The 12665-nt window shown below is 33.8% G+C and overlaps 1 protein-coding gene across 1 annotated transcript in view; it reads left to right on the plus strand.

Annotated features, from left to right (window-relative positions):
• Window positions 1-12665, plus strand: part of sorcs1 (sortilin-related VPS10 domain containing receptor 1) — a 253063-nt gene that overhangs the window by 208463 nt on the left and 31935 nt on the right. Inside the window, exons 15-16 of the mRNA XM_073842166.1 lie at window positions 5127-5244; window positions 8818-8951. Of these exons, the coding sequence (XP_073698267.1) occupies window positions 5127-5244; window positions 8818-8951 (252 nt within the window). The remainder of the gene's footprint in view (window positions 1-5126; window positions 5245-8817; window positions 8952-12665) is intronic.

Genomic DNA, 12665 nt, shown 5'->3' on the forward strand with positions numbered 1-12665 from the left:
TGATTATTGGCATGTAGATGTGTTCAGGCCAGCACTTTTTTATCAAACATATGAAGTTTGGTGCAGATTGAACTTGGTATGTTTGAGTTAGAATAAGACATGAAATTTCCTGTTGCCAACAGGTGGCGCTATGATTATGAGAGAATATTGGCATTCAGATGTATTCAGGCCAGGACTCTTATCGAACGTGTGAAGTTTGAGGCAGATCGGACATTTTATGGCTTTATGAACAACTTCTATTTCTATGGCGAAACATCAAACTTTGTCACGCCACCACGGACATGCCCTATAACGAAAACTCCAGATCTTCGCAATTTAACATTGCAAAGGCCTTTAGATTAGACTGACCAAATATAATGTTGATATCATGAAATCTCTAGGAGGAGTTTGTTACAGCTTAAAACATGTCACTTCCTGTTGCCTGCAGGTGGCGCTATGACTATAACTGAATATGGGCATGTAGATGTCTTCAGGTCAGGAGTGTTATCACACTTGTGAAGTTTGGGGCAGATCGGACTTTGTATGTCTGAGTTATAACAACTTCCTGTTTCATGGCGAAACACCGAAATCTGTCAGGCAGCCACAGACACACCCTCCAATGAAAACTCTAGATCTTCACCAGTTTAACGTCACATGAGCCTTTAGATTAGACTCACCAAATTTGGTGTTGATCTGAATAAATCTCTAGGAGGAGTTCGTCCAAGTACGATGCCTGAAAATGGCAAAAAAAATTAAAACAATTTGCAGAGAAAATTAAAAATAGAATATTCGCAATGTGTTACTCGCTGTAGTTTATTCGTGGGTGGTTTTCTATGAAAACACTTGGGACCATTCTCGGCCAGAGTGAAATCGCCCAAAAAGGAGCAGTAGTTAACATAATGTGGCTTGATGCTGATTGGACTGTATATCCAGAGGCAGAACAAACTGTCTAGAACAGTGACAGTTAGTCCTTTCCTTTCACACTTCGATGGTGCATTGGCCTATCACCCTAATGAAGAAACCACCCCTGGTTTGTATGTAATCTGCTCACATAAGTAATTAAATTTGTTTATAGTGTGCACCAATGTTCCCAAGTCTGCGGTTTTATATTTCATATCCGTGGGTTAAAGTGACACTAATAACGTGATATTTAGTCTCTGGAATGTGAATCTTACGGAATGCGATTTTTACCAGGGGAACCTAGCAATCAGGCTAGTTTTGAGTAGCAGTAGTTGGGAGGGATTTGTTTTGAAAACCTGGCAACCCTGGTGTGCACACACCATTAGAGATTTTGGTTCATACTGACACTATAGCATCACACAGTTGCTGCACATTTGTCACATCCAAGATGCGAATCTCCCGTTCCACCACATCCCAACGGTGCTCTTTTGGATTGAGATCAGGAGGCCATCTGAGTGCAGTGAACTCATTATCATGTTCAAGAAACCAGTATCAGATGATTTGAGCTTTATGACATGCCGCATTATCCTGCTGGTAGTAGCCATTACAAAATGACACACTGTGGTCATAAAGCGATGGACATGATCAGCAACAATACTCGTGTAGGGTGTGAAGTTTAAACAATGCTCAATTGGTACTAAGGGGCCCAAAGTGTGCCAAGAACGTATCTCTCACACCATTACACCACCAGCACCAGCCTAAACCGTTAATACAAAACAGGATGGATTCATGCTCTCACGTTGTTTATGCCAAATCCTGACCCTACCATCTGAATGCCACAGCAGAAATCGAGACTCATCAGACCAGGCAGCCTTTTTCCAATCATCTTTTGAGCCTGTGCAAACTCTAGTTTCAGTTTCCTGTTGTTAACTGACAGGAGTTGCATCCGGTGTGGTCTTCTGCTGCTGTAGCCCATCTGCTTCAAGGTTGGACATGTTGTGCATTCAGAAATGCTTTTCTGCACACCTTGGTTGTAACAAGTAGTTATTTGATTTACTGTTGCCTTTCTATCAGCTTGAACCACTCTGGCCATTCTCTGATATCAACAAGGCACTTTCACCAACAGAACTACTGCTCACTTGATGTTTTATCTTTTTTGGACCATGCTCTGTAAACCCTAGAGATGGTAGTGCATAAAAATCCCAGTAGATCAGCAGTTTCTGAAAGACCATCCCATCTGGCAACAACAACAATGCCACATTCAAAGTCACTTAAATCACCTTTCTTCTCTATTTTAACTTTGGTTTGGACTTCAGCAGAATGTCTTGCCCATGTCTACATGACTAAATGCACTGAGTTGCTGTCATGTGATTGGCTGATCAGATAATTATGTTCATGAGCAGTTAAATGGATCTAATAAAGTGGCTGGTGTGTGTACAGTGAGGGAATAAATTATTTGATCCTTTGCTGATTTTGTACATTTGCCCACTGACAAAGAAATGATCAGTCTATAATTTAAATAGTAGGTTTATTTGAACAGTGAGAGACAGAATAACAACAAAAAATCCAGAAAAAAAAACACATTTCAAAAAAGTTATAAATTGATTTGTATTTTAATGAGTGAAAATAAGTATCTGACCCCTTCGCAAAACATGACTAGGTACTAACCCTCGACTGGCATGACTGGCAAAACCCTTGTTGGCAATCACAGATGTCAGACGTTTCTTGTAGTTGGCCAACAGGTTTGCACACATATCAGGGGGGATTTTGTCCCACTCCTCTTTGCAGATCCTCTCCAAGTCTTTAAGGATTCGAGGCTGACATTTGGCAACTTGAACCTTCAGCTCCCTCCACAGGTTTTCTATGGGATTAAGGTCTGAAATACCCACTCCAGGACCTTAATGGGCTACTTTTTGAGCCACTCCTTTATTGCCTTGACTGTGTGTTTTGGGTTATTGTCATGCTGGAATACCCATGCACAACCCATTTTCAATGCCCTGACTGAAGGAAGCAGGTTCTCACACAAGATTTGACGATGCATGGCCCCGTTTATCATCCCTTTGAAGCGGTGCAGTTGCCCTGTCCCCTTAGCAGAATAATACACTCAAAGCATAATGTTTCCACTCAATATTTGAAGGTGGGGTGGGTGTTAGGGTCATAGGCAGCATTTCCCCTCCTCCAAACATGGCGAGTTGATGCCAAAAAGCTTGATTTTGTGCTCATCTGACCACAACACTTTCACCCTAGTCTCAGCCTCAGACGTCACGCCCACAGAACGTTGGCTAAACGTCTGATGCATATGGTACACTTAACTGGAAACACTTCAGGAATGTCGAAGTCGTCATCTGATTAGTTGAATTTGACCGGATTTACGGGATACGCGAGTGTCGCGTTTGCTTTCGGTCCTCCGGGAATCAAAGTGCAGACTGATTTACTCTGCATTTTGCTAAAAGGTGCTTATGCAGATGCGATTGTTGTTATACACTTTTGCGACGTTCGTGAACAAATTACTGACTTACTGCTTGTTCTCCCTCTTCTTATTTAACTGGTTATTTCAATGACTGACTTGCTGCACGCCAGTCTGTTGTTGAGGCATTTCCATGCACCGAAACGTGACGCTGAACGAAATTAACTGTGATTGGCTGTTTGACATGTCGGTCAAATGGCCTTATGGGCGGGCCTTGGCCAATTAAAGCTGCCATGAATTCCAGACCTTCAGCCGTCAGTCTGAAGGTCTGACTACGCGAGACTACTTTCACCCAGTTCTCCTCTGAATGATTAAGATGTTCACTGGCAAAATTCAGTCAGGCCTGTACATGTGCTTTCTTGAGCAGGGGGACCTTGTGGGTGCTGCAGGATTTCAGTCCTTGACGCCGTAGTGTGTTACCAATTGTTTTCTTGGTGACTATGGTCCCAGCTGCCTTGAGATCAATGGCAAGATCCTCCTGTGTAGTTCTGGGCTGATTCCTCACCGTTCTCATAATCATTGAAACTCCTCAAGGTGAGATCTTGCATGGAGCCCCAGACTAAGGTAGATAGACAGTTATTTTGCGTTTCTTCCATTTGCGAATTATTGCACCAACTGCTGTCACCTTTTCACCAAGCTGCTTGGCGATGGTCTTGTAGCCCATTCCAGCCTTGTGTAGGTCTACAGTCTTGTCCCTGACATCCTTGGACAGCTATTTGGTCTTGGCCATGGTGGAGAGTTTGGAATCTGATTGATTGATTGCTTTTGTGGACAGGTGTCTTTTATACAGGTAACAAACTGAGATTAAGAGCACTCACTTTAAGAGAGTGCTCCTAATCTCAGCTCATTACCTGTATAAAAGATACTTTGGAGGCAGAAATCTTGCTGACTGATAGGGGATCAAATACTTTTTTCACTTATTAAAATGCAAATCAATTTATAACTTTTTGAAATGTGTTTTTCTGGATTATTTTGTTGTTATTCTGTCTCTCACTGTTCAAATAAACGTACCATTAAAATTATAGACAGATCATTTCTTTGTCAGTGGGCAAACATACAAAATCAAAATCAGGGGATCAAATATTTTTTCCACTCATGAATATCAAGTGGATGTCTAATAAATTATATTTGAAAACAAAATTACATTTTATAACAAAATAACTTACAATGTCTACATTTTTCCTTATAATTGTGACTTTACTTTTACTTTATTAAATGTAACAGTGTGACTATTTCTTATTTGAAACTTTCTTTCTTTGTTTTACTTTCATAAGTATAAATGGTAATTGTGAAAAATATGTATAAAATGCTACGCTTGATTTGCTTGGTGATAAAAATAAAGCAATTAATGATAGACCATGTGATTTATTTTTAGATCTTCCAGTAATGAATCACCTGTTTGAAAAGGGAAGTCATTAAAACCATCATGCCAGTTCTGATTTTACATCATCCTGAATCCGGCACAACCTAAAATTATTTTGAGAAGTATTTCATGAAGTTTTCCTTTGTAGGATATTCCTAGATACTTTCTGCTGTCTTTCTGACAGGCCCTAAAAGTGTCACACTGTTCTTGAGTGTCAGACTTTCTCAATGCGAGTTTCAGACTTTTTGTTGACAGTTTGACGCAGGTTTGCACTGATGTGGTTTGACTCGGATAACATTGCTAAGCATTTCCTCTCCCTGTCCGCTCTACATCTTTCTAATCATTAGAGTCACCGCACTCTCGATATGCCACCGCTCGCCAGACATTCAGATGCTGATGTTGTGCCTTTGTTTGCAGGATCTTCGGTCATGTCAGTCACCGCTCAGAATGGCAGCTGGTAAAGATAGACTTCAGGTCTATCTTTAACAGAAGATGCATCGAGTCTGACTATGTGCCGTGGGATTTACATGACCAGGTGAGAAGTGACTTTATTATTTTAACATCTGAATATTTGCCTAAATCCTTGTTTCACACAGTGTTGCATATTGACCTCTTTAAAGAAGAAAGAAAGTGCATAATTCATAAATATAAATTATGAATATATGTGACCCTGGACCACAAAACCAGTCTTAAGTAGCACGGGTATATTTGTAGCAATAGCCAAAAATTCATTGTATGGGTCAAAATTATTTTTCTTTTATGACAAATCTTTAGGATATTAAGTAAAGATCATGTTCCAAGAAGATATTTAGTAAATTTCCTACCGTAAATATATCAAAACTTAATTTGTGATTAGTATGCATTGCTAATAACTTCATTTGGACAACTTTAAAGGCGATTTTCTCAATATTTTGATTTTTTTGCACTTTCAGGTTCAGCCAAATATTGTCCTATTCTGACAAACCATACATCAATTTAAAGCTTATTTATTCATAAATGTATATAATGTCTAAATCTAAATCTATAAAACCAGGGTCACATATAATTTAACAAATATAAAAACATCACATTTTCACAAACTTTCCAATATTACTAGTATAAATAATAATAAAATTACTTAAATGTTTTTTTTTAATATTATATTTTGTTAAATTAGCCATGTTTTTTTAATAGAATCAGCGTTATTATATTAAGATCCTATTATAGTTTTTATTAATTTTTTGAATTAGTTTTTGCTTTCATAATATTTAAATTAAATTAATTTTAATTTTAAATAAAGTTTTAGTAACTCATAGTTTTGTCATATATTTTTAAACATGTCTTCAGTTTTTAATATTTTTTTTTATTTAGTTAGTTTTAGTATTAGTTAAACAAGTTAAACTGAATACAAATGAGAAATGTTGCCTTGGCACTAGCTAAAAACATAAGTTGTATTGTATATTATAAGTTTTATATATATATTCGTTTTTAATGTTTAGGATTGTTTTTTTAATTTGTTTTGTTTTCATATTTTCTGTTTTCATTTTAAATATGAATAACATTTTAGTAACTTTGTTGTGTTTTGTCATTTTTATTATTATTTTTAAAATAAGTCTATTCAGTTTTTATTCATTTTTATTAATTTTGTTTTAGTTAAACAAGGTAAACTAAATAAAAATAAGAAATGTTGCCTTGGCACTAGCTAAAAATAATAAACTAAATTTTATATATATTTATATATATTTTATATATTTTTTATATATATGTTTTGTTTTTAATGTTTAGGTTTATTTAAATTAGTTTTTGCTTTCATATTTTCATGTTTTCATTTCAAATTTAAATAAAGTTTTAGTAACTTTGTTTTTGTTTTGCCTTCCTATATATATATATATATATATATATAATTTTATGTCTGTTCAGTTATTAGTATTATTTTTTGTGAAAAATGAGAAATGTTGCCTTGGCACTAGCTAAAAAATATATTTTTTTAAATATGTGTTTTGTTTTAAATGTTTATTTTTGTATTAGTTTTTGCTTTTATATTTAATGTTTTCGTAACTGTGTTGTGTTTTTGTCTTTTTTAAAAATATGTCTGTTCAGTTGTTATTAATTTAAATTTATTTTGTTTTAGTTTTAATTAAACAGGTTAAACTAAATAAAAATTAGACTTTTTTAAACATAGTTTTTGTTTTTAAAAAGGTTTTTATATATTGTTTCAGTTAACTGTTTTATTACTATTTAAAGTAAAAAAATATATATATTAATGAATTAAGTAATGAATTTTGACAAAAGCTTAAACCTTTGGTCCGACTTGTGTTTAATTGAAGAATAAGGATAAAAATAACAATAAGAATAATTGTGTAAATGAATGAATTAATTTAAAAAGGTAACACTTTACAATAAGGTGTCATTTTTTTAACATTGTTTAATGTTAATTGAAGAATACTATAAGCATAAGAATAATTGCATAAATTAAAAAAAAAAAAATTAATAAAAAATGGTAACTCTTTACAATAAGGTGTACTTTGTTAACAGCTAATTTGTTAAGAATAGAATAAAAATAAGAATGAGAAGAATAACTGCATAAATTAAAATAATAATAAAAAAATTATTCAAATTATTGTAAGAATTATGTAATGTTATGTAATAAAAATACATTCATTGTTTGTTGATGTTAGTCCACAGTGCATTAACAAATAATAACAAACAATTAACAAACACAACTTGTGATTTTAATAATGCATTAGTAAATGCTGAAATGAACTAAAAATAATACATGCTGTAGAATTTGTTAATTATTAATTCATGTTAACTAATGTTGTTAATTATTGTTAACTAATGAACCTTATTGTAAAGTATTACCAAAACGACAATATGACCTATTAATGGAAAGGTCAAAAAACAATTCATCATATTGAACATATAATCTTAAGTCTTCAGTTTGCAAACTGTAATGTGTGTTACTGTCGTCAACAACGAACAAGTTCTTAACATTGATTAAAGGTACAAGGGTAGTATTATCCAGTAAAAAAAAAGTTCCCTCAGGCTTGTGACAATCGCACAACCTCTATAAGCGAATCTCCCCATCTTAATGTCATTAATGTCCTCCACTCAGCTTCTATACTACATCTCAAACCTTAAAATTAAGGAAGCCCCATAAAGTCTCGATCAGATACCTTTCTGCTTTGTCTAGTCTTTCCAGCATAATAAACCTTCCAGTGAGGCCTGATGCTTTAGATTGCACTAAAGAGTGTGCCGCATTGGCTCTTTCTAACCGGCCCTGACATGCTTTCCCAGGGTCCGCTGCCGAAACTATATTTGAACAGATAGAATAATATATATCCCAGAAGTCGAGCCAGAAGCCAAGTGTCCTCTCACAGGGGGATAATAGATGTACGTTTATTACTTGTAAGGACATGGCAGTAGACTGTCCTACTTTAATCTAAAGCCTTGTGGTACTTTCTATTTCTGTGACGAACTTTGAGAAGCTGAAGCAGACAACAGAAATCGAAGAATGACAGAACAACGTCAAAGTTTGGATGGTTAAAAGCCAGCTTTTGGCCTGTAGACTACAGTACTATGCCGATGAGATCAAGCCATTCGGTGTCTGTCAGGATCGTCCCGTGCTGGAGGGCTTTGTTGCTCCGCTCTGCACCAGTTAGTCTGATAAATATGAATTGCAGAAAAAGAGGACATGACCAGCAGTGGACCGCAGCTGTAACTTTTCTCCCATTCAGCTAGCACAAATCCGAAATAAAACTGCAGTATTTGGAGCACTAATTTGAATTTTGTTAACAAAAGGCGTTACATGAAATGTGAGCGAGAGGCCTAGATGCCTCAAACCTTTCACAACATGAACCCCACAGAGTTCGGATGTGAGATATGAAATATAAAACAACTGAGCACAATGAGTGGAAACATTTTTTTCTCTCTCTTTCCTATTTTCCAGTCTCTTATTTTTTTCTAAATTCAGGGTGATGCGCACATGCTTCGTTGTTATGAATTATTCATGTGAGAACTGAAATAAACCTGAATGAGAACACCATATGCCAACTTTATTGTTAAAAAATATTTGTGTGTGTTTGTGTGTGTGTATGCATGTATGCATATGTTGAAATCCTGCTTATAGGGTGAACGCTGCCTCATGGGAGTCAAAAGAGTCTACCGAAAGCTGAAAGCCATAGCGAGGTGTGTTATGGGTAAAACTTACTCTGTCACGATGATGTCCGAACCATGTGACTGCACTGCGTCCGACTTTGAGTGGTAAGCAAACAAGTATTTTTCTTGTAAGATTTAAGCTTTAAAACTTATTGTACTGCAGAATAAACATTAGTATGCAAGTATGAAAAAAACAGAACATTTTTTTAGATTTTTACTGTATTGATTTTTTTAAGATCTGATATATACGTATATACTACATTTACTAATCAAAAGTTTTCAGTCAGTAAGGTTTATTTTATTTTATTTAAGGACACATTTTAATTCGGCCAGAATCAAAAGTGATCATTTAATTTAAAATAAGTAATCTATATTCAATTTATATTCAATAATCCTAAAAAAAACAGCTCCCACAAAAATTAAGCTGTTCTCAACATTTTATTTTAATTTATTTATTTATTTATTTTATTTTATTTTATTTTATTTTATTTTATTTTATTTTATTTTATTTTATTTTATTTATTTTATTTTATTTTATTTTATTTTATTTTATTTTATTTATTTTATTTTATTTTGGACACATTAATTTAGCCAGAATGTATTTATTTTAAAAAAAAGAGCCTTCACAAAAAGTAAGCTATTTTATTTTATTTTATTTTAGCCATCAAAAGTGACAGTAAAGACATTTGTAATTTTATCATTAAATTTAAAATAACTGCTGTTCTTTTGAACTTTCTATTCAATACATATTCCTAAAAAAAACACACAAAATTAAGCTGTTCTCAAAGTTTTACTATTTTATTTTATTTTATTTCATTTTGGACACATTGATTTAGCCAGAATGCATTTAATTGAAATTTAATTGATAAAAAAAAAACAGCCTTCACAAAAGTAAGATTTTTTTTATCTTTTACTATTATTTTATTTTTTATTATTATTATTATTTTTTTTTTATTATTTTAGCCATCAAAAGAGACATTTGTAATTTTATCATTCAGTTTAAAATAACTGCTGTTTTTTTTTTACCTTTCTATTCAATACATATTCCTAAAAAAAACACACAAAATTAAGCTGTTCTCAACATTTTACTATTTTATTTTATTTTATTTATTTTAAGGAGGGCACATTAATTTAGCTAGAATGGATTTAATTGAAATTTAATTGATAAAAAAAAAAAAAAACGCTATTTTTTTTTACCTTTTACTATTTTATTTTATTTATTTTTTATTGAGGACAGCCTTCACAAAAATGAAACTGTTTTCAACATTTAACTATTTTATGTATTTACTTATTTATTTTTTGAGGACACATTGGATTTGTGCCAGAAAAGCCAGAATGGATTTGATTGAAAATTAATTGATTTAAAAAAAAGCTTTTTTTCAATGTTTTTATTTTATTTTAATGCAGTCAGAATGCATTTAAGTGATTAGTAAAGACATTTGTAACGTTTTTTTATTTTATTTAAAATAACTGCTGTTCTTTTGAACTTTCTATTCTTTAAAAAAAATCTTAAAAAATGCTGTTTTCAATGTTTTATTTAATTTTCTATGTCCAATAAAAGTATAGAGACTTCTTCCAAAAACTAAAACATCTACCTCAAACTTTTGAATGGTAGTGCATGTGAACAATTGTCTCTAAAGAAATTACTGAAGAAATATCAAAGACAAAGTTGATACTTAAATGAAACATGACTGAGAACTCCAGTCGCTTGAGCTGTAAAAGAGCAACTTTTGACCAAACAAATTTTCTTCTGAATAGTACTGCAGCCAATGTCTTGTCAAGACAATTGAAAGACAGAATGAGGGCTTGTGAATTAAGTTGTGGCCAGTTCTCACCAGATTAGCATTTCCAGAAGAGTTACAGGACTTCTCTTAAAGAACTTTGCTAAGTGCAAACTAGTCAAGCTGTGTAAAGACAGCTAAATGGAGACAGACGTGTGTTACTTCTTGAAAACCGCAGCTCCTCAATAGTACTGTTCTCTCCATCTGTCACCTCCCTCTCTTCTGTAGTATTTCACGCCCCATGCTTTGTGGCTTAAAGCCTCCATTTGTATTCCTAACACTCTTTTCTTGTCATGTAAATGTGGCCTCTCCCCTCATTTTCCCCAGAATTATCAAAGTTATTAATTTCACTGTTCTGGAAAGTTCCACATTTGCAGTCCCCTTGAGGCCATACCGAACAAAGTGTGAAAGTTGTTAATCAGGGACTGAAATGCTGTGCGTTTACCAACACAAGCCGGCTACATCTGTGTAGCTTGTCATGCTAATTAGCCTCATTTGTTTTCTTGATCGGGGTGTTGAGTTGCATTGTAGGACTTACAACTTTGGTTTGGGTTGTCTGACAGTTAGGCCTAAAAATATAGTAATATATGATAATGTACTTAATGTCAAACTTGAGTGTTTTTCTGCTGTCATGCCTTTGAATACCAATATATGCCTATTTTATCTCTAGGTCATGACAGATGCTTGCATTTTAACTGCTGGCTACCATACATTTTTTATAAATCATTAGAAAATAAAAAGTATATGACTGAAAAGAAAGACTGAATCTTAAAAGCATGTAATGATCATAGTTATTATGATTAAAATGTCGAGCTACATACTTTTCTTGACTTACCAATACGGGTAAAAAAGATCTAACCCATTTCAATAATTATAATGTGGGTAACACTTCGACCTTTCTCTTTAAATACATATTATTCCTGACAGCTAAGATAATTATGTCCATATAAAGGTGAGAATTATTCAGTTATGTTAATCATAGCGAGTAAGACTGGCATTCTCACTTCTTGTAATAATTTCAATATTTTTATAGATTTATTAAAGCTTTCTCAGTGTTTTAAAATGTATTTATTCATTTTTGTAGTGAAGCTGGTAGTAGACGGTGAGTTATGAAAGATAAAAGACAAATGTTATAATGGACTCTAGTAATAATGAACAAAAGATGACTTAAAGAGGTCATGAGTTGCTTTGTTTTATTATTTTGTATATTGTTCTCTGAGGTCCACTTATAATGTTATCCAGATTTTTACATGAAAAACATCATAATTAAGAAGTAATAGGCTATTTTCTGTCCTGTTTTTAACCGTCTCACTCTGTTTGATTAACTCAGAAGTAAACCCCCACTGATATGATTGGCTAATAGTTATGTATGTTTGACAGCCTACATCCTTTATAGATGGACGCTGCTGTAATTTAGGTCAAAAACGGATACCTGCTCAGGTCCAGACTCTGATCTGTAATAGCAGACAAAGCAATAGTGAGCAATTGCATACTAAAAACAGTTACTCACACTTGTGTGGTGCAACATTATTGTCAGATTCAATATAGTCGGCATTGCATCATCTTTTAGTTTCAATCTTTCTGAATCCTGTGTCAAATTACGTCTTGCTTCTAAACGAATGTGTGGTAAAATGAGGTGAACAAAGGATCAAATTCTCATTGACTCGGTCAGGAACTAAATTAAAATAAATTAAATCACTCTTTCCTAACATTGGGATCAGAAGGAAGGTAATGCAAAGAATGTTTTTTCACAACTTGCCACTCTGTAGCATCTCTGTTGTCTTTGTAGCCATCTTTATCATTTAGTTTCTGCTTAGACTTGCGTTTACCTCTCTCTCATTATTACACTACACGCATGAAACGGTGAGTGGGGCTAAAGAGGCAGCGATGTAGAAGCAGGCGTTGATCATCTTCTGTGGAAGCGGTGTTTATCCACACTATTATGTCATAAAGTGTCACATTCCACAACCTCAAAAAAATCGTCTTAGCAGATTGACTTAGACTAACAAGAAAGTTTTGAGTTCTGACACTTACAGGA

This window comes from Garra rufa, chromosome 6 (genome assembly GCF_049309525.1).
Source record: "Garra rufa chromosome 6, GarRuf1.0, whole genome shotgun sequence".
Taxonomy (NCBI): domain Eukaryota; kingdom Metazoa; phylum Chordata; class Actinopteri; order Cypriniformes; family Cyprinidae; genus Garra; species Garra rufa.